This window comes from Elephantulus edwardii, unplaced genomic scaffold, assembly GCF_000299155.1.
Source record: "Elephantulus edwardii isolate Elephantulus edwardi_28Jun2011 unplaced genomic scaffold, EleEdw1.0 scaffold00027, whole genome shotgun sequence".
Taxonomy (NCBI): domain Eukaryota; kingdom Metazoa; phylum Chordata; class Mammalia; order Macroscelidea; family Macroscelididae; genus Elephantulus; species Elephantulus edwardii.
In genome coordinates, this window is record NW_006399777.1 from 16,732,838 (window position 1) to 16,755,555 (window position 22,718).

Sequence of the window (22,718 nt, forward strand, 5' to 3'; positions counted from 1 at the left end):
ATTTTTACTTGAACTCAGCATTCTTGAACCCAGGAGCTCTGTCGCAAGCCACATTAAAAATCCTGTCCTTTTCGGGGGGACTCATCTGAGTGGAGACCTCCAGCTTAGATTTGGTATCCATCAACTCTTTCTGCAGTTGTTGATTTTCAGACACTAATTTATTTAATGCCTCAATATAATTCTCCTGGAGATCTGTTAGAGAAATCCCTTTTGCCTAATAAAAAAGAATACTAGAGTCACTTAATTTGCACAAGAATACTTGATATCTGTGATACTATTGGTTGAAAATGCATTATTAGAATTACTATTTTTGTTGTACTGAGTTCACCTCTGGTTTTACTTTGGAAAAAGGGGAAGACTTGTCTTTGGTGCTCTAGGAACTAACAGGAAATTGAGAGACCAGAGAAAAGGGGTTCTGTTCCTGAGTGTAAACTGGAACGTAGGTTAGATGCAGGATGGTTTTTCCTGATGTGCCAATGTGCAAAGAGCTGGGGGCAAGGTAGAACCAGGAAGAAGGAAAGCTGCAAGTGAGAACCAGAGGCTGAGAAAGAAAAGAGCAGGAATGGGTTCTTCTTCATGGCAGAAGCGCCTGGGGCACCAAGAGGAGAAAACCGAGTGATCTACCTGGAGAAGAAATAGCAACAGAGGTTCTGGAAAGGAAAGCTGCCTGGCAGGAAGACTGCCAAACACTCTCCTGTTTGAAATATCGAAGGACGTTGGCAGAGCTTTGACCCCAACCCTTTATGTGAAATAAATTAGGATATGACGAAGCAACACGGAAGCACAAAGGAGGAGTTACTACCCTGATCTGGTCTCAGCTCTATGATCATAAATTTCGTTTCTCATCAATTCTAGGTGTTGCCTGCTCGTGCAGGAACTAAGCGGGTAGAAGGGGGAATGGTAGGCTGGACCAGCTGTTTTCTTATGACAAAATATTTCCAGTAATATTCTATAAAATTATGATACAGCTCTTTATCGTTTAAACTGATGTCTGGCTTATTCTGTGAAGACTCCTTTTAAAGATTAGCTGGTCAAAAACTGTTTCACAGAATTGGCCATTAAAAAAAATCACTTTAATATTTATGAATAGTAGTGATAGTAAGTAACAACATCTTTTAACAAGTTGTTAATGCTGCTAAAATTCCAAAGAAAACCATTTGAAGGGACATGTGAATTAAACTACTGTCAGTTTTTTACACTGTGGTAATTTATTTTATCAGAGCTGTCCATTTAATGATTAAGAAGATTCAAACAAAACAAAACAAAAAAAAAAAGAAGATTCAAACCCCAATTACCCCAGTGCCACTGCACTGAATCGGCCCCCCTCACGGTGACCCTCTGTCAGGTTCCAAGGCCGTGAACGTTAGCGGGAGGGTACGGCTCGCCTTTCTCCTGGGGCGGCAGGTAGAGCAGACACACAGGAGGCACTCGGACTGCTTGAGAGCATGACGATGCACCAAGAACCACACCACCAAGCTTGGAGCCTTAACACCAGTACTCATCGGCAAAAGTCATCCTATCTGCTTTGATGGCAAAACTCAAAAGAACTTCCTAACAATCCTTCTTAATCATACTGTACCTTCAAAAAGCAAGGAAGCCTAAAAGGATCATAACCAGTTAAGAGTTTGACACCACAGAATACACTGTCACACACACACCGAAAAGAGAGAGACAGAGACACTGAAAGAAGAGACAGACAGATATAGCAGAGAGAGACAGAAAGAATGTGAGCTGACTTTGCCAGACTTCTTTTAAAATTTAATCAAATATTTTATTAGTTTATTGATAACTCTGGTGGCTTAAGGGTAAGATGGGAAACCCTGTCCTGTGCGATTTACAGCCTCTGAAAACCCACTGGAGGGTCAGCTATGGGTTGGTTCCGACTCAGCAGTACACAACAGACAAATGCATGTGAAGGGTGACATAAAAACTGAGTAGAAGCACACACACAGCTGAGCAAGGAAAGGACACAGTATTGCCACTGTTGGAAGGAGTTTCCGGAGAAAAGAAACAGAGTAAAATCTCTGGGAATTGTCTGGTTTAAGCTTCCCTGGGAACGTCCCACTCATAAACATGAACAGACAGTCACTGTCTGAGAAGATTCTTCCAATCAGGTCCTCACAGATTCTAGCCTTCCAGAGGATTCAGGGTGGGAATCAGGCTTTCACCATGACTGGCTTAGAGCTGACTCTCTCAGGGCATTTATAGTAATCCACCAACTACACATGTGTCAGAAAGCTGAACAATGACTGGGCATGACAGAAGGAGAATTGATGCCTTTGAGCTGTGGTGCTGGAGAAGAGTGCGGAATATACAATGGACTGCTAGGAGAACAAACAGGTTCATCCTGGAGAGGGTGAAGCCAGGCTGCTCTTTGGAGGCACGGATTCTGAGGCTCCATCTGACATACTTTGGGCAAGTTCTGAGGGACCAGTCCTTGGAGAGGGACATCATGATTGGAAGAGTGTAGAGACAGTGCAAGAGAGGAAGACCCTCGATGAGATGGATCAATTCAGTGATTGGGGTAATAGGGGTAGGTGTGTCAGAGACAATGAGGTTGGCTCAGGACAGAGCAGCATTTAGGGCTGTTGTACACAGGGCCACTATGAGTCACAGGTGACTCGACATCGCATAACAACACTACCAACTATCCGCTCCCACTGTCTAATAAAACGTTAACCTGTTGTCTCTTCCAACCTTATCCATATGACTTTATGTTTAAGAGAAATCTTGTCAGGATAGGTTTAGAGGGATCTGGGGAGGAAGGAGCAGGAGGCACTGCAGGTTTGCATCTGCCATGTGACATGACAGCGCAGTATCTCGTAGGATAGAAAGCCACAGTTACCTACCACCTACAGATGAACATTTCGTTTGCTTCAAACTTCTGGACGCTACCAAGGATACCCTAAGGCGTAAGAAGCATTCCCCCCGCTCCCCCGGGGTCTCCCTGTACACTTGCTCCTGTGGGATGGGTACTTTGGGAATGCAGCAGATAGGGCCTTTCTAGAGAACTATCAGCAATGACCATCAAATCAGACAAGCAGGTGGTGCGGGACGATCATGGGCACATAGATTTTACAATGCCGAAGCTGACTGTGTATCCTCCAGAAAGGCCATTTGGTCCACCTTCTCACAAAGTATCAGAGGGCCTGTGCTCCTACATTCTTGCCAGTGATGGGTTTGTTTGTAAAAAAAATTATTGTCAATCCAATTAGTTAAAAACACTAAGTTGTTCTGATTATTAGGGAGGCTGAACAGCTTTCTTTCTATGGAATACTTCCAAGACTTCTATGAATTATCTAGGATATCATTTCCCACTATTTCTCTTAAATTCTCTTTTTTTCCGATTATCTTTGTAAGAAATACTTATATACTGGTATAAATATGAACCTTTTGTCTGTTTATAGATTACTTTTACTCTAGTCTATTTGTCTTTTATAATGCAGAAGTTCTTTAAAATTCATAAAATGTTTTTTATACTGTAAAATACTTCGTGGCTTCTAGGCTTTTTGCTGACAATTGAAGACTCATCTCTTCCCAAAAGATATATTTGTCTAGTGGAAATAAAGCACTCATCTAAACTCATTTTTTCCAACCTCAGCATCTGTATTGCAGTCTGTGAAGTTAAAAGTAGTACAAACAGGGGGCACTGTACAGCTGTGCATCTTTTTGAAGGCATGTAACGCTCTAAAAGCACAGAAATAAATACATTTCAACAATCTCTGAAAGCGCAGAAATGAATACATTTCAACAATCTTCAGGCTTTTGCCCTGGATCAGAAAACTACAGATCAGGTGGATTACTTGGAAAATTATGAGACTTCTATAGTAAATTAGTTGAAAGAATATCCACATTGGTTCTCTAACTCACTTTTCTAATCATGTTTCTTTCTGGTTTCACAGGAGCTTATACACTTTCCTGATCTTTCTGACGAGGTCTCTAAGTCTCTTAAAGGCAGGCCTGTTGCCCTGCCTACCAAAAGGCTTTCAATATTAAAAGGTTCTAGGTTAACATCTGATTACATGAATTGTATTTGGCAGAAATAAAACTAAAATTGAATTGAAAGAGTCAAGAATGGCAAGATGTGGTCTCACCTACTTGGGTATGTTGCTATTCCTTGGAAAGGGACATCACGCTTGGAAAGGTGGAGGGTCAGTAAAGGAGAGAAAGACCCTAAGATCCTTAACAGATGGACTGACACAGAGACTACAACTATATTAGGGACGAGGAGGGTGACACAGGACAGGACAGGACACTCTCCTGGGGTCACTATGAGCTGTACTTGACCAAACAGCAACAATCTGGACACTCGCACAAATACCTCTGTGTTTTGTCCAATAATTACAACTGAAATTCTATTTTTTTTTCAAACCTCTCACTCCCTTTGTTTTGTATCCACTCTCATTCTCACTAAGGTTGAGCTGGAGACTACAATTTATAATCTCTTAAGAAATGGAATTGCATCTTTTTGTTGATGTGAAACAACATACTTCTTGTGTAAAATGATTTTTTTAATTAAAAATGAAAAACTAGATGATGCAAAAGAAAAAGAATGTAAAGATTTTAAAAAAAACTAACTGCTTTATAATCAAAAGAGATGGGGGGGGCAAAAAGAAAAGTGCAACAATGAATGAATGAATGGAAATCCAAAGTCTCTGTAAATTTTCATTACAATTAATAATAATAATAATTTTTTTTTATAAAAAGAGATCATGAACAAGCACATCACTATGTCCTTGGAGAGGGACATCGTGCTTAAAAAGGTGGTGTGTCAGCAAAACACAGTGGAGACCATCAAATGACACAGTGACTGTAACAATGGGCTCAAGGTTCTTGGAGACAACTGCAAAGGTACCATTCCCAAATAAAAGTCATATTCACAGTCCCAGGGGAACACTGGAAGAGATCGTTACATATCTTTTAGGGGAAACAAAACCCAAAAATCAACCCCTCACAGCGTAAGATACAGCAGCAGCAGCTGGCCGTACATGGTTTACCGAATGCCAGGCACTAGGCCAGGTCCTCCACACACATTCTCTCCACTCAGAACACAAACTGGCCCTGCATTTTATCACATTCCGCACATGAGAAGCGGCTTCCTCCTGCTGGAAGAGAGTCTCACGTGGCTCTTTGCCAACCCTGGGTTACTGCCTTTCACTTGAGAAAGTGTAAGGGGATCATTTCACTGCTATACTCTTACATTATCAATATTTAGAAAGTGACTTTTTCAAAAGGTTTAGGCAGTATAAAAACTCGCGTTTCTGTTTGCATACCTCATGCAAGTCCAATTCCAATTTCATGACTGTTTCCGAAAGACGATGGTTTTCTAACTTGAGCGCCTCCAGCTGACTCAAAATCTCCTGAGGAAAAGAAAGAAGAAATCAGCCAAGTGGAACATCAATAGGGAGCTCTGGTGGCCTAGTGGCAAGAAGTTGCACCACAATCCCAAAGGCACGTGGTTCGAGATCACCAGCCGAACCGCGGGAGAAGGATGGGCAATCTCCTCCTGTGCAATTAACTGCCTCTGAAAACCTGCTGGAGGGTCCGCGGTAAGTCAGTTCCGACTCCACGGTGCACAACAACAACACGTCGATCAAATGCATCTCTGATGCAGCTCCACACTCAGTGGTTATGGACTGTGCTGTGTCCAGCCTGCAACCAGGCGCAGAGTTAGTGGGTCCTTGTCTCTCACTGAACCCTTGGAGATAACCCTGCTGACCACACGGCACAGTCACATCTAGGACAGTGCACCCTCTGTGGAGTGAATCATACCAGGGCATATCAGGTCACAGTGCCCCTCACACCCTGGCAGCTCAGTGTATAGGGCGTGGTGCTGCTCCTTCCAAGGCTGCGCCCCTCTGATGGTTCAAACCCACTAGCAGATCCGTGGGGGAAAGACCGGCAACCGTCTCCTAGGCAACCTATGGCCTCAGAAACCCAATGGAGGGCCAGCTACGACTTGATTCTGATTTGGTGTCGAGAGACAGACAGAGAGAGAGGAGGAGATGCAAAGATGAACCAACATTAGAAAAACAATCAGTGTAATTTAGCACATCAATAAAACAAGGAAAACAACCATATCATATTCACTGAGGCAGAAAACACATTTGACCAAGTTCAATACTCTTTCCAGATAAAAACACTCAATAAAATAGGAACAGAAATTTCTTCAACATAATTAAGGTCATACATACAAAACCCAATATCCAGCTGTAAGTCTGAACAAAGAGAGACTAGATGTATTCTTGTTGAGAATGGACATACCCTCTCTCAGACCCCTTTCAAGATTATATCAGAAGTCCTAACCAGAGCAATAAGCCAAGAAAATGCATCCAAACAGACAAAGAAGTAAAGCTGCTTCCATCTGCAGACGATAGACAGGACCCTATATATAGCAAATCTCATGGACTCCTCAAGAGACTACTGACCTAACTGACGGACTGAGTCAAGCAGCAGAGCTCAAGATTGCCACACAAAAATCAGAAGGATGAGCTTCACTAACGAAGAGAACTTGGAGAAGGATATAAAGAAGACAGTATCATTTACAAAACTCATCTGAAAGCTAAAAACGTTATAAGTAAGTCTCATCAGAGATATAGAAGATCTATTCAAAAAAATTCCCCCACATTGGCAAAAATCATTTGGCAATGCCATCTCTAACAAGGAATATCTCTAAAATGTATACAAAACTCCAAATGCTCAACAAGAAAAAAACCACAAACACAATTATGGGCATAGAACAGGAAAAGACATTCCACTAAAAAAGACACGGCCATGGCCAACAGACACACGGAGATAATTCATGTCATTCACTCAGGAGAATTAGCTCCTCTCTCTCAATGCTCTCAGCCTCACAGCGGACCCTCCACTGGGTGTCCAGGGCTGCAGATCACACTGGAGGAGACCGCCTCCCCTGTCTCCCGAGGACCTGCTGGTGGACTGGAGAGGTGCAGCCTGCGGGGAAGCAGAGCTTACCTGGAAGGTATGGACGACACCACTCGAAAGACCTCACTGGCTGTTACCTCAGTGATGGCCGCTGAGTGGACACACACTCATAGCTGACCCTCAGCTGGGCTCTTGGAGGCTACAGATCACACAGGAGACTGTCCCTCCTTCTCCCACAGAGCCACTGGTGGATGTGAACTGGCGGAGAGACTCCACCGTTAGGTGAGTAGCACAACTCACTGTAGACAAGGGCACCCCATAGCTACTGTTGGTGGTGGTGGTGTTGTTAGGTACTGTGGAGTCAGAACTCATAGCTGACCCTCCAGAGTGGGTCTTCACAAAGAACGAGACTGCCCATCATCCTCTTTTTGTTTTAATTTTAATCTGATTTAGTTACAAAGTTTGAACACACTGTTTTCCACAAAACACCCTTCCCATTTCCTTTACCCCACCCAGCCATCAACATGTGCAACCCTTCAATGAACACCCTCCCCCTCACACCACACGCTCTCCCCTGTATTTCCAGCTTCCACCACTCCCCCGCCTTGGATCCTCATGCTCATTCTACAATAATGGTTTTATACAGTATTTGTCCTTGTCGGACTGAGTTAGGTCACTCAGCATAAGCCATTTTTCTCTTGTGCAGTAGCTGGGAGATTCTACTCTCATGCCTTTGGGTTTGCCGTGCACGTCCTCACTAAACCAGCAGAGCTCCTCCCTTTAGATACTGGAAACACGCAAATAAGATATCATCTTACATCACAAAGAAGAACAAAATCCGTTAAGATCACAAACAAAGGTCGGTGAGGGTGTGGAGAGACAGAAACTCCCATACACTAATGGAAAAGTACTGCGGTGTGCAACCACTATTTTGGGTTTTTTTGTTTTTTTTTTCATTTTAATGAAAGTTGACAGAGACTTGGGGTTTCCAGTCATTCATTGTTGCACTTTTCTCCCTGCCCACCCCCTCCTTCTCAATTCACTCTTCTGCTTGAAAAGTAAAAGAAAAACTCTTTCATTGCTATGTAATCCCTCCCTCCATGTCCCCTCCACTGTGCAGCCTTTGTTCTAGACTCCTGTTATGACAATAATACCCGATCATATATCCCTTTTAAACAGTTCTCTCCCTCATCTGTTTCAATGCAATATACATCATTCCTTCCCTCCTTCTCTGCCTTCCCTCAACCTCATTTTACAACAGTGGCCCTATGCGATATTTGTCCTTTTGTGACCGAGATATTTCACTCAGCATAATGTCCTCCAGGGTCACCCATTTGTGCAACCACTATTAATGCAGCGTGGTGCTTCCTTACAAAGTTGAGAATGAAAACAGCAATTGATTCAACAATGCTGCTACTCAGCATATATCCCAAAGAAATAAGAGCTGTGACATGAGAGATGTATGTACAGCCGTGTTCACTGGAGCACTATTTATAGTAGCAAAGAGATGGAAACAGCACAAGTGTCCATTGGCTGACGACAGATAAACTGTGAGCACAATGCAACACTAAACAACAATAAGGAATTCACATAACATTGCCTAACATAGGTGCACAGGAGGACATTCTGCTTATGTAAAATACGTCAGTCACAAAAGGACTATTCTGGTATAAAATTATTCTTATAAAAAGCTAAGAAAAACTGTACACACACATAGACCCATTCTTGAGTGGCTGACAGAAAGAAAGAGAGAGGAAAATGAAAACAAATACATAAGCTGGGTGAAGGGAAAGGCAGTGTACACTAAGGGACTGATCAGACATTAACCAACTGTAATTAATGTTGGAAAAGAAAATGTGTACGGATGATTGAAAAGCCACAGAGATTTATAAGATTTTCAGTCAAATACAAAACCCCTCTAGATGCAAGCTGTCGTTCTGCCCCACCTTGTGCTCCACTGCTTTCTCCTCCGCCTTCTGTATCTCCACTCTGAGCCGCATCTCCAAGTCTAGGGAAGAACCTTTAGTGGAAGCAATCGTGATGTCTCGCTGATGCAGCTCCCGGGTTAGCTGGGCGATTTCAACCTTCATTCCTTCTAGGACAGAACTGTAACTCTGTTCCGCTTGTAAAATCTGTTCTTTCAACTATACAGAGACAGAAAAGCAAGGGATGAGAACAAGATCAAGGATTTCAGACAGAAAAACCCATTAGCAGTTAAGGTTTTCACTACATCTCAAGATGTAAAACTATCTCTTGATTAAATATGCAAGATATTAGCAATTTCTCAAGCTGCACATATGTAAGGAAGGGCCTGGTGGTTATATACAATTGTGTCATCAGATTTCAAGACAAGGAGGGACGGGTTATTAAAGTGCTGTGCTGGTGTTGTGTATCATCAATTGGGACCGGCCCACAGCTGACCCTCCGGTGGGTTTTCAGAGACAGTAAATCACACGGAAGAGACTGTCCATCCTTCTCCCGCAGAGCAGTGAGTGGATTTGAACTGCATGCCTTCGAGGTTGCAGCGCAGCTTCTTACCACCAGACTACTGTAAACGAGTAAAAGAAATACTACCTACAGCATTCTTTCTTTCTTTCTTGAACAGCAAAATTTTGTTGCTTATGATTTCTTGGTCCACAGAAGATAATAAACAACAAACAGAAAAGAGGAAGAAAAGGGCTTGAAGTAAAATGAAAGAAGTAATAGATAGCAGACCTATTAAGACAGGTGAAGGAAAAGATAATATTCAGTTAAGGGGGTGATCAGCACAATAATTTTAAAGGAAGGGAAGGCACAAAGAGGTGTAGAAGGATTTGAGGAAGTAAGAATTACACGGAGGGAATAGAAAAAATGTGATTACATTGTGGGTACTGAAATGAATGTGATACAGAACAAAATTTATATAAATGGTTGAATGAAAAGGAATTTGCTTTGTAGACTGTCTTTCAAATAACAATTTTAAAAAAGATCTTAAACATCTAAGTCAACAGAACATCTCGGTCCATTAATGAAGACATAAATCTATACACAATAGCCAATAGGAATATAAATATACTTTAGCACAGAAGGAAGACATATCTATAGCAAATTTTAGTCAATTAAAAAGTATTAAATGAAGCTTTTAATATTTAAGAAAATATTGGAAAGCTTTTCATCTAAAAGATGTTTCAAATAAAGTTTTAGAGTTCAAGACTATCATTATCTTGAAAAGCTACATATGAGATCTCTGGAGATTCAAAAGAAAAGACATTTTTCCATAAGCCCCTTCCAAGTGCTCTGCCACTCCACAGTAGCAAGTGTACTACATTTTCCTCTTGCTAAACAAGTCACCTCTACTAATGCATTAGGGAGGTCTGGTGGCCTAGGGGTAAGGACTTGCCAACACAAAAGCAGGAAGTTTGAACCCACCAGTTGGAGAAAGATGGGCAATCTACTCCCCTGTGACTAAGAGCCCGTGAAACCCATTGGAGGGTCAGCTATAATTCCAACTTGACAGCACCTAACAACAACATAATGTATTTTACAAATTTATTTATAAATAAAGTTTTGCACTTTAAGGCGCGCAAAATTTTACTTTTTTAATCTCTGCTCTGTACTCATTGTTACATCCTTCCATCTTCTTCAATTCGTCGTATTTTTGCATTAATTCTTGACTCAGCTGTTTACACGTTGCACTCACAGATTCCAAGCTGTAGGAGAAAAATAAACACCACATATGTAAAACAAACAAACAAACAAACCCCCACAATACTCTAAAACCCTGAGTCCCATAAATAGATTATCTAACTCATTGTTTTAATGGTGTAAGAAATTTCCTACCAAGATCTTAAACTTATCATCATCTTATATCCCAAGTTAAAATTCTTCTCCAGAAGAAGGTATGGCTAAATCAAACTCAAATTTCTGATACATGTTTTCCTATAGTATTTCCTCCTGCTTAAGAGGTAAGTCATCACAAAATTCTAAAGATTACAGCAACTTAGTGTTTTTTTGTGGTTCTATCAGTCTGTCTTTGCCACACTTCACCTATAATTCTGTCCTCCCTCGAGCTGCCAGAATACAACTGTCAGTATGAACTCTCCAGAGTTCGTCCCCCTCACTGACTCCTCCACCAGTTCTAAGAAGCTCCAGGGTACCATGCCTTATTGCTTTACTCATTTTTCCTAATAAGATCTTTTGCTTCTAAACTGACAAGTGCTTCTGTCTGCCTTTCTGCTGCGATGCCTGACATCTCAGGTCCCTTCATACGTGACCCCCTTGACCAAAAGTGCCTTCCTCACCCACCTGGCAAAAGGTACTCAACACCCTTTAAAAAAAAAAAATCAGACCATAATTCACTTCTTTACACACCAAACCTCATTCCTTTTTATTACTACTTTCAGTTCATATCATTTGAATGCCACAATTTTCTATACTAAATAGGGTACTTTAAATTGCCCTCAGCTTCTTTAATGTATGTATTTTGTCTCAGATGGCAAATTGAACAATTTCAATAACGTCTCTTACTTCATACTGCCTTCCAATCTTTCCCATCATGCCCTGAGCTCTATGATTTGAGGATGTCAATTGATTCTAGACAGTTCAATAAATGCTTAAAAACCATTTAGATTGGTGTGTCAACTAGATTAATGATCTCAGAAAAATACTATCTTTGTAATACAACAACACAAAAACAATTATTTAAATTTCACCATTTCCTCTTTTGGGAAATACTTTATGGAAGCTGAACAACAGTACATTGTCTAATTGTGCTGCTTTTTCTACTTGCCTTTTAAAATAAGCAAATGCCTTTTTTTCACTAAACATTGGTATTTTTATCCATTTATTGCATTTTTACCAATATCTGAAAATACAAGAATGTTCATTTTAAAAATACTTACGAAGGGCTTACATTTAGCTAGAAAGAGAAAAACCAAATCAGAGACAACAGTGTCCTGCCTACAGATAAGAAACCTGGGAATTAAAGAGTCTAAGGGGTCCAGGGGCACACTGGCAGTCTAGTGGTAAAAAGCTATGCTGCAATCCCAAAGGAACATGGTTCAAATCCACCAACTGCTCTAAGGGAGAAGAATGGGCTACTCTCTTCCCATGTGATTTCCCTGCCTCTGAAAAGCCGCCAGAGGGTCAACAATGAGTCAGTTCAGACTCAAGGGCACCCAACAACAATGCTTCCAGAGCAGAAACGCAAATCAGAGGAAACAAGCATCATATCCTAAGAAGTTAATGAGGATAGGTGAAAATACACATTTCTTTTCCATACTTATTTTTTTGTGAAAGTTCACAAATTGAGTTTTTTAATCATTCATAGACATTTTGTTTTATAGCATTAATGACAATAGGTTAATGTAATCATTTCATTACAATGCAACTGGCTGCATCATTATGAATGGCGAAGAGACTGAGATTGTTAACAGTTTTAGTTTGCTTGGTTCCACAATCAACACTCTTGGTAGCAGCAGCCAGGAAATCAAGAGATGAACTGCATTGGGAAAGTCAGCTGTTAGGACCTCTCCAGAGTACTGAAGAGCAACAACGTCAGGCTGGAGACTAAGGTGCGCCTCATCCGGGCCATAGTCTTCACAATTGCGTGCTATGTGTCAGCTGGCCAGTGATTAAGGATGACAGACAGAGAATTGATGCCTTTGAGCTATGGTGCTGGAGAAGAGTGTTGAATATCGCATGGATTGCTAGGAGAACAAACAGGTTTGTCCTGGAGAGGGTGAAATTGGGCAGCTCCTTAGAGGCAAAGATTCTGAAGCTTCATCTGACATACTCTGGGCATGTTGCAAGGAGGGACCAGACTTGAAGAGAGACATCATGCTTGGGAGGGTGGAGAGACAGCTCAAGAGGGGAAGACCCTTGATGAGATGGATCGATTCAGTGATTGGGGTAGTGGGAGTAGGTGTGTCAAGAGACAGTGAGGTTGGCACAGGATAGAACAGGATTTGGGGCTCTTGTACATAGGGTCACTAGGAGTCGTAAGCGACTCGACGGCACATCACAACAACATCATAATCAACCACTGACAGTATATTGTCTTTCTCTCCACCCAACTTACTTATTTTTATTCCCCCTCCCACCCTTCTTATCCTTGTTAACCATCCAAGAATGACTCTATATATGTACGTAAACCTTTTTTTAGCTTTTTATAATGTGTTTACTGTTGTTAGATGCTAGTGAGTCAACTGCACTCACAGTGACTCTCTGAATACCACATAGAAACCTTGCTCAATCTTGTGCCATCCTCACAATCAAGATGCTGGAGATGGGGAAGCTGGCTCAGGATAAGGCAAGGTTCAGAGTCACTGTTCATAGAGTTGCTATGTGTCATAAAGGACTCAATGGCGTCTAACAACCCATTGTTGCCATCACGTTTTGTTGAGGGTCTGGCTTCCTTTCACTGACTCTCTACATTTCACAACATGATGTCTGTTCCCAAAGACTTCTGTCTCCTACCAACTCGCACAAAGTATGTGAGACAGTTTCACCAAGCTTGCCTCCAAGGAACACTCTGGTTGCACCTCCTCCAAGACCGACTTGCTTGTTCTTTTGGGAGTCAGTGGGATACTCCGTATAATGCAAGGGCTTGATGAGTCTTACCTCGATCTTGATGCCACATTTTCCTTCACACAGTCCAGTTTCTGAAATGATTTGCTCAGCAAACAGATTGAGCAGGTATGAAGGAAGGATACAATCTGACATGTACTTTTCCTGATCTTAAGCCAATGCAGGATTCCTTTGTTCTGTTGGGATAAGGGCTTCTTGGACTACATATAGGTTTCCTATGGGTACAGGTAAGTGTTCTTGGATTCTCTTTCTTGTTACTGCCATCCATAATCTGCGCGATGCACACAAATATCTTTGCATAGTCAATAAAACATGAGTAAACATCTTCCTCAATTTTTTTGCCTTCAGCCAAGACCCATGTGACATCAGCAATCCCTCTCTCCTCAATCTCTTCTGAATCCTGCTTAAACTTCTGGCAGTTCCTGATGTATGCATTCTTCAAGGCTTTTCTGACTCATCTTCAGAAAGATTTTATTTGCATGTGCTATTAACAACACTGTAAGCTAATTCCTACATTGAATTGCATGACCTTTTTTTTGAAACGGGAACAAATAAGGGATCTCTTCCAGTCAGTTTGCCAAGTAGCTGTCATCCAAATTTCTTAGCACATATAGGGCTACATCTTTTTGTTGAAATAGGTAGGTACTTAATCAATTCCTGGGTCCTTATTTTTCTGCCAATGCCTGCGTGCAGCTTGAATTTCTTCCTTCATTACCATTCATTCTTGGGCATATATTTCTTCCTGAAATGGTTCAGGGCAGAGCAATCTCTTTGGTACAGTGGCTGTGTATTCATTTCATCTTCTGTTGCAATCACATCATTTATGATTTTGCCCACAGACTCCCCCAAGTGCTGCCTCTCGAGGTTTGCATTTATTCGTTAGTTCTTTCAGCCTGAGAAATGCCGAGCATGCTCTTCCCTTTGGTTTTCTAGCCCTGGCTCTTTGTACATGTGTTTGTATATGTATGGATGGTATCATATCATAGCATTTACACAACAGGGTAGATCTTAAAAAGTTCTTCCTAACACTGAATGGGACACCATTTCTCTTCAATTTGTCCTTCCTGGCATCACAGATCATATGACTAATTCAAACTAGACAGCACCACCTCACTCAATGCCTAAGAGGCTGATCTTTATGCATTCCATTTCATTTTCTTAAGAAAACTAACAAGTTCATCCTGGAGAGGGTTAAACTGGGCTGCTCATTGGAGGCAAGGATTCTGAGGCTTCGACTGGCATTCTTTGGACATGCTGCAAGGAGGGACCGGTCCTTGGAGAGGGAGGTCATGCTTGGGAGGGTGGAGGGACAGTCCAGGAGGGGAAGACCCTCTATGAGGTGGACTGATTCAGTGACTGGGGTAATCGGGATGGGTGTGTCGGAGACAGTGAGATTGGCACAGCACAGAGCAGAGTTTAGGGCTGATGTACACAGGGTCGCTATGAGTCACAAGTGACTTGGCGGCACATAACAACAACAATTAATACATATTATTAGTAATATGTACTCTATTGTTGTTGTTACGTGCCACTGGGATGGAACAAACTCAGAGCTGCTTCCTGCAGGTTTTTAAAGGCTGTAAGTCACCTGGGAGGAGACTGCCCGATGATTTGTCTTTCTCCCCTGGACCAGCTGGTGGGTTTGAACAATCTGCCTTCGGAATGGTAGCTCAACTTCTTACCCACAAGGCCACCAGAGTTCCACATACCATATGCAATGTTAAAATATGTTTTTTAAGTTTATATGTAATGTTTCTGATGCACAAATCTCAGATTTACGGACACTGATAACAAAAGACAGTAGTAATAAAAACTAGGAGAGGGGGAAGAGGCAGTTGATTTATATTATCAGAATCGAGTCATGACAGAGACATCAGAACAGAATGTCTCCTTAAGCCAGAAACTACCAGTACTTAATTGTTGTTGTGTAATTGTGTAGAGTCAGACATGACCCACAGCAGACCCACACCAGGTTCTCAGTGGCAGGAACTGCACAAGAGCTGACTGGCCATCTCCCGGGGAGCAGCTGGTGGATTCGAACCAGGTGCCCTTCTGCTGGCAGCATATTACTTACCACTAAACCTCCAGAGCTCAACTCAACTGTTGTTACTTATTTGCCTGACGCTAAAAGAACTTAGCTTTTTTTGGTTTTTATGAACAGCAAAAGTTACTGAACAAATGATTATGATTGCTCCATCTAAAACAAAGGGTCAAATTCTTTCTGGTCAAAAAATTTAGAATTATGACAAATGAAAAAAGCTTCCAAGGATGACATGATAGGTGCTGGCACAGGTATAGAGCACTGTAAGTCAGAACTCAGTAGAGGAAAGACAGGATATTCTCTTTAAATACTTCTATTTTCATATGTAGATGGCTTAGGAGTAGGTCATGACCAAACTTTTCTACTCACTAAGAAAATAACACAGCCTCGTCAATATAGCAAAGAAAACCCTTATGTCCAACAGGGACCTACCTGCAGGAGTTAGGATTCCAACACATGTTTATGGGGACACAGTTCAATTCCTAACCCGATGTCACAGTTGTTTACTTTTAACAGTATGATGATCACGAATGAAGGTGAACAACCTCAAAGTCTCTGAAATCTGTATACAATTATCTACCTGCCTTCAAGACGTGTCACCTCTGCCTGCAGGAGTTCCTCACTCGTGCGGCTGAGGCCCAGCAGTGGGAGCGAGCTCTCTAAGTCCCCCTGCCCCTGGGAGCTGTACCTCCTTTCCGACTGAGGTTCCTCCAGAGACCTGGGGGGGACACAGGATGAATGTTACAGGCTGCGTATCTCTCGAACGCTTCAGCTTTCTCCTGTTTTACTGAGAGAAAAACCAAACCAAACCACCACTGGGAAAGTAAACAAACAAGAGAGACCGTTTCTTAACAGTCAGCAGCAATTTCTGCCTGCTTTTCCAGGTAGAAGGGAAAATAAAAGGGCAAAAGGCACTTGGTTAACAAGCAGTGTGCATCAAACTTAGTAGAAGAGGAGCTCTCATAACTTACCCTACCGCTTCCCACCACAAACCTCTTGGAGCAATAGCATACATACGCCAATGAAATTAGCCTCGGGTTGCAAACCGGACGCAGAAAGGAAGCAGGGACCGGTTCGTGTGGTCTACCTTGCGGGGCACTATGGCGCGTGTTGTCTGCATGGTCTGAGCATCTGTTGATGGTGGTGCACACACTTGTGCTTTTCCAGCTACACGCTTGTGACTACAAATTAGTCATTTTTCTGCTGGTGCCCGGCCGCGCAGCCCCCTAACCCGCGTCATCTCTTTAAGGTTTTAAATGAGAAGAAACTTCAAGAGGTTGAGAGTTTATGGAAAGAATTTGCAACACCAGAGAAAGCAAATAAAATAGTAAATGTGACGAAAATACTATTAATTTTGTGTGACCCCTGCTGTATGGACTACTATTAAATGGCATTGGGATAAAATTTGCAAACATATCATGAATCATGGTAATTTAACTGATGAGATATTAAAGTTACAAGCTCAAATTCATGATACTTTTAATGAACAATTGAGGAAATGTAGTAATACTGATTTTCTGGAAGAAATTACTGAAGAAATTTCTAATCTTAATCCCTTTGATCATGTTAAAATTTTTGGAAGTTCTTCTATAATCATGTTTTGTCTTATAATTCTTATTTTTGTGTTTTTATGTCAAGGATGGAGAATGAAAAAAAAAAAATCACGGAAAAAGGAAGAGAAGCTCTATTTACCTTGATAACTAAGTGATGCCTCATCAACTGAAGGGGAGAAATGTGGATTCCCTGACATAGTGACAGCCTGGCCGCAGCTGAGATCAGAGTCCAGACAGGACTGAGCACCCGCCGCAAACAGAGAATTGTCCAGCCCCCTGGAGGAGATAGTGGATGCCCTCTGCAAAAGAGATTTCTGCCCAGCTTCCCACCCGAGGGGATGCCTTGCTGAACTTTGGTCTTAGTTTAAAGATTAAGCTTACCCATTGTTATGTTGGCAACACTTAAGTATAAGGAAAACAGAGTGTCCGGAAATTCAACTTTTTTAGGATGATTGGCTTAAACTATATAAAAAATCATAGGGAAATGAAGAAAAGGGCCTTTTCACAGTGCTAAACTATGAGAGGACCCCTGTCTCAGCCTTCCCTCTTTTTCAGAATTCATTTCCCCGTGTCCCTGCTTTCTTTCTGTGTCCAATTTGCAACAGCCTTGGGATTTTTTTTTTTAAAATTGGTCTTAAGCAAGGAATTTTATGATTATTAGCTATGGGGTGAAGTTTTTTAAAATTTATATAACGTTTATTTTATCTAGGTTTGCTTACAAAGTTCATATACATTGCGTCTCACCTATTCTTTATTCATACTGTGTTTCATACAATCATTCCCATGCACCGTTTTATAAAATCAATCACTATCGGATCCTGCCTTTCATTAGTCTCAGGGATACTTTCCTGGATATTTTATTGAGTATTTTCTATTCACTCACTCACATACGTTTTGTTTTATAACATTAAGTACAATTTATTTACAACTTCTTACGGAGTCCTCACAGGTACAGGTCCCTTCCCCTCTCCCTCACTCTACTGACCCATAATCTCTTCTCCTCCCTCCTTCTCTTCCAGGTCAACCCTCCACAATTATTTCTATCTGTGTGTGAACCTTTCCATAGCCTTGCCCTCCCTTCACCAGAATTTCAGGAATATTCTCGGGACTGCAGCACAGATTCTTACCGCTAGGCCACCGGAGCTCTCAGGGGTATTTTTAATAAGTTATCTCAATAAATGGCTGCAACTGTGATTTACAGGTGACACAATGAGACGTAGAACAACTGTTCTGCAGTTGTTTCTTTTTTCACTATGATGATCACACTGACCATGCTGGTGGCTACTGCTAATCACGATCCATTTTATCAACTAAGACTTTCCAGAAGAAGCCAATTACAGTTCTCTTTACACCTGGAATTTCACCCAGGTGGAAGACTGACCATGGAGCCATCTCAGATTTATCAAAGTCAGAAGACTGTGGTGCAACCACTGTGGAAGGCGGTATGACGCTTTCTCAACAAGTTGCAAATAGAGATACTATTTGACCCAGCAATTCCACTACTGGGAATATACCCCAAAGAGACCATAACCGCCACCCAAGCAGATATATGCACACCCATGTTTATTGTGGCTTTGTTCACAATAACAAGGAAACAACCTAAGTGACCATCAACAAACAGATGGATAGAAAAGCTGTGGTATATCCACACAATGAATTACTATGCTGCATTGAAAAACAAGAAACTCATGAAATATTATACAAAAATGGGTGACCCTGGAGGACATTATGCTGAGTGAAGTATTTCAGTCACAAAAGGACAAATACTGCATAATGCCACTGTTAGAAAACAGGACTGACCTTGGGGTAGGGGAGAAACTGAGAAAGATGGGTTCAATAATGTATACGGCACTGAAACAGATGAGGGAGAAAACTGTTTAAAGGGATATGTGATTAGGTATTTTTGTCATGACAGGAGTCTAGAGCAAAGGCTACATGGTGGAGTGGACCTGGAGGAGGGATTGTAAAACAATGAAAGAATTTTTCTTCTACTTTTCCAAGAGGGTAATGTACTAGGAGGGAGAGTTGGGAGGGGAAACAAGTGCAACAATGAATGAATGGAAATCCAAAGTCTGTAAATTTTTACTGAAATTAATAATAAATTTAAACAAAACAACAAAAAAAAGACTGGAGAAGTCTCTAAGAACCACCCAAATTGAAAAAAAGGAAAACAAAACCCATAAAAATAATAACCACACCAGATTTCTGTTAATACTATAAAATTTCAAGGCAGGAATAAAATCGAACACAAAACCAAAAGAGGTAATATTAAAAGTTGCACGTAATGCCAAGTCACCGCACGTCAAGAATGAGTACGACTTAAGGTGTGGTTTACCTAATGATCTCTACTGCGTGCTGAGTGTCAGAGGCTCTTAATTTTGCCTGCAGCTTCTCCTTTTGACATCTGGCTTCATGGATCAGATTTTCTTGAGACTGAAGTGTTACCTTCAATTCTCTCTTCTCTTCTCGCAATATCTACAAAATGCTCAGCAGGAAAAAATGTCATGCACTATTACAATTTTTCCAGTCAGATTGTAAACTCTATAACAGACGCACACGTTGATACAGCCATCAATACCTGATCTAGCAGTCAAAGTGGGGAAGAAACCATACATTTGAAAAAACCTAGCTCTAAGTGGAAGGGCAGAGCATCAGCTAAAGAGAGGGTTGATATAGTGACTGCAGCAATGGGCTCAAGTGTGTCAGACTTGATGAAGATGGCCCAGGATAGGACATGGTTCAGGTACATTCTGATGAGCTGTAGTCTAACAAACCACAACAGTTCTAGGTGAAAAGACCAAGTTTCTTTAGATGCTTCCGTGGCCTAGTGGTAAGGAGCTGTGCTGCCAATTCAAAGGCACACGGTTTGAATCCACCAGCTGCTTTGCAGGAGGAAGATGGGCCATCTCTTCCCATGTGATTTACTGTCTCTAAAAACCTGCTGGAGGGTCAGCTACAAGTCAGTTCCAAACTGACCAACAGCAACAACAACCACAGTTCCAGGTTAATTGTTGTTGTTGTTGTTGTGTGCCATCCAGTTACCTGCGACTCATAGCAACCCTGTGTACAACAGCCCTAAACCCTGCTCTATCCTGTGCCAATCTATTGTCTCTGATACACCCATCCCGATTACCCCAGTGACTGAATCAACCATCTCATCGAGATTCTTCCTCTCCTGCGCTGTCCCTCCACCCTCCCAAGCATGATCCCTCTCCAAGGACTGGTCCCTCCTAGCAACATGTCCAAAGTATGTCAGATGAAGCTTCAGAATCCTTGCTTCCAAGGATCATCCTGGTCTCATGCTCTCCATGATGAACGTGTTTATTCTCCTAGCAGTCATGCTATATCCAATACTCCTCTCCAGCGCCACAGCTCAATGGCATCAATTCTTCTATACTCCCTAGTCACTGTGCAGCTCATAGCAAGTGATTTCAAAGTCTCAATGAAAATGCTCACAGAGAGAGCACCTTAATTACAGTAATGTAAAAATCCTACCTCTAATAGTTTTTCTGATTCCTTCAGTTCTTCCTCTTTGCGCCGCTGCTCTTGCAGGACAGTCATGTGGGTCCCCACCAGGTCGTTGACCCTCATGGTGAGGCGCTCGATCTCCAGCTCGTTGGCACAGATGGTGTCATTGGCCCGCTCCAACTTACTGTTAAGGTGCTGGATTTCCGACTGGCTGGACATCTCCACGGACTCTAACTTCTGCTTCCGGTTGGCGAGCTGAGCCTGGAAACCCGGCAAGTGCCGTGAAGTCAAAGAAGAATGGCAAGTGGAGAATGAGAAAGGAAGACGGAAGTAAAACGGAGTTTCTCTTTCCCACCCAAAAACATAAATCCTTCCTTCACCAAAGACATACAAGAAAGACTTTGAGGAGGGATTAGAAAGTACTGAGAAAGTAAAAAGATTCTTCTGGAGAAGAAATGTTGTGAGACCATACTTTGAAAAAAAAAATAATAAATACAGCTGTTTGCCTAGTGGTAAGAAACTGCACTGCAGTCCCAAAATCATGAGGTTCGAATCCACCAGCTGCTCCATGGATGGCAACCTCCTCCCACGTGATTAGGTGCCTCTGAAAACCTCCTGGAGGATCAGCAATGGGTTGGTTCACAACAACAACCAACTATGCATCTGAAAATTGGACAATGAAAAAGAATGACAGAAGAAACCCCTATGCCTTTGAACTGAGGTGATGGAGCAGCATGCCGAGTGTCCCATAGAGTGCCGAAAGCATAAAGAAATCTGTCCTGGGCAAGTACAGCCAGGAAACTCCTGACAGGCAACAACGATGAAACCGTGTTCCATACACTACGGCCATGTTTCCAAGAGGGGCCAATCCCTGGAAAAAGACATCATCCTGGGAAGGGCAGAGAAAGAGGAGGGCACTCAGCAGGATGGACTGACACAGTGACTGCAAGTTACTGGCTCGAGCATCTCAGACATGGTGACCATGGTCCATATCAGAGACGACGGCCATGCTGCAGGACAGGGCAAGACCCAGACCTGTGGTTCACAGGGTGGTTGTCACAGTCAGCTAAGAACTGTGAAAATGAGGACTTACTTTGCTTTTGCATCAAAGTGAACACCACAGTTAAAACAGAACAGTAGTGTAGAGCTATTTATGTTTGTAGAGTGTGCTAGAATTCAGAACAGCGGTCTAGACAGCGATCCTATGACTGAGCCTGCCCACTCGGGCGCCAGAGTTTGCAACAGCCTAGAAAGCATTTTCTTCCTTGAGGTCACAGCAACCCCTTGCTCGTGGCCGAGCTACTCCTGCCAGCTGAAGAGGAGCAGGCTCCTTCCAGGCGATTTACAGCCTCTGAAAACCCGCCTTCCAGGAGATTTACAGCCTCTGAAAACCCGCCTTCCAGGAGATTTACAGCCTCTGAAAACCGGTCTTCCAGATTTACAGCCTCTGAAAACCCAACTTCCAGGAGATTTACAGCCTCTGAAAACCCAACTTCCAGGAGATTTACAGCCTCTGAAAACCCGTCTTCCAGGAGATTTACAGCCTCTGAAAACCCGTCTTCCAGGAGATTTACAGCCTCTGAAAACCCATGCGATTTACAGCCTCTGAAAACCAGCTGGATTAGCTATGATCCAGTTGATTCAACCACACAAGACAACAAACACCAACAGACACTAAAGGGGGTAAGCCTGTAAGTAGAGGAGAGAGGCTTTCAACATAAAAAAAGAGAAAGCAGTTAAGAACGAGAAGACGAAAGAGCATGGCACCAGGAAGCTGCATCATGGCAGTTCGGATTTCCTCAAAGCCCATCTGCCTTCAGTGCTTCGGAAAGGTCTCCAGCTCACCTGAATTATCTCTGACTGTTCAGCCAGAGCTTTCCTTTGAGCCTCCAGAGAAGCGATCTGCTGCTGATAAATAAGGCGCTGTTTCTCCCAGTCCAGTGATTTCTGACGATATTCCTGCAAAGGCAATTAGGGTATTAGACTTAGGAGTGTGTCCCCCTTTAGTTATTTGTCAATGCTCCCCCGACTCCCCTTTACTTTCATTTTCTCCACGTCCCTGAGTATATTTGCGTGTACCATTCTCCACAGCAGGAACCCCACTGTTGACAGGGCGAATATAACTGCAGGGAGATCTGAATTCTTTACACAACATGCTTCCTTGGGTACCTGCCTCCTATACTGATAAAGAGTGAGACACAGAT

The 22,718-nt window shown here is 42.3% G+C and overlaps 1 protein-coding gene across 3 annotated transcripts in view; it reads right to left on the reverse strand.

Annotated features, from left to right (window-relative positions):
* The window catches only part of CEP63 (centrosomal protein 63kDa), a 45,260-nt gene that overhangs the window by 6,369 nt on the left and 16,173 nt on the right, over nucleotides 1-22,718 (reverse strand). Inside the window, exons 5-12 of one of the 3 annotated variants that reach the window (XM_006883372.1) lie at nucleotides 22,360-22,473; nucleotides 20,542-20,775; nucleotides 19,382-19,521; nucleotides 16,074-16,211; nucleotides 10,460-10,574; nucleotides 8,832-9,029; nucleotides 5,274-5,360; nucleotides 9-214 (exon numbers count right to left, since the gene is read on the reverse strand). In XM_006883372.1, the coding sequence (XP_006883434.1) occupies nucleotides 9-214; nucleotides 5,274-5,360; nucleotides 8,832-9,029; nucleotides 10,460-10,574; nucleotides 16,074-16,211; nucleotides 19,382-19,521; nucleotides 20,542-20,775; nucleotides 22,360-22,473 (1,232 nt within the window). The remainder of the gene's footprint in view (nucleotides 1-8; nucleotides 215-5,273; nucleotides 5,361-8,831; nucleotides 9,030-10,459; nucleotides 10,575-16,073; nucleotides 16,212-19,381; nucleotides 19,522-20,541; nucleotides 20,776-22,359; nucleotides 22,474-22,718) is intronic. The other 2 variants (XM_006883373.1, XM_006883371.1) reach the window with 2 other exon arrangements.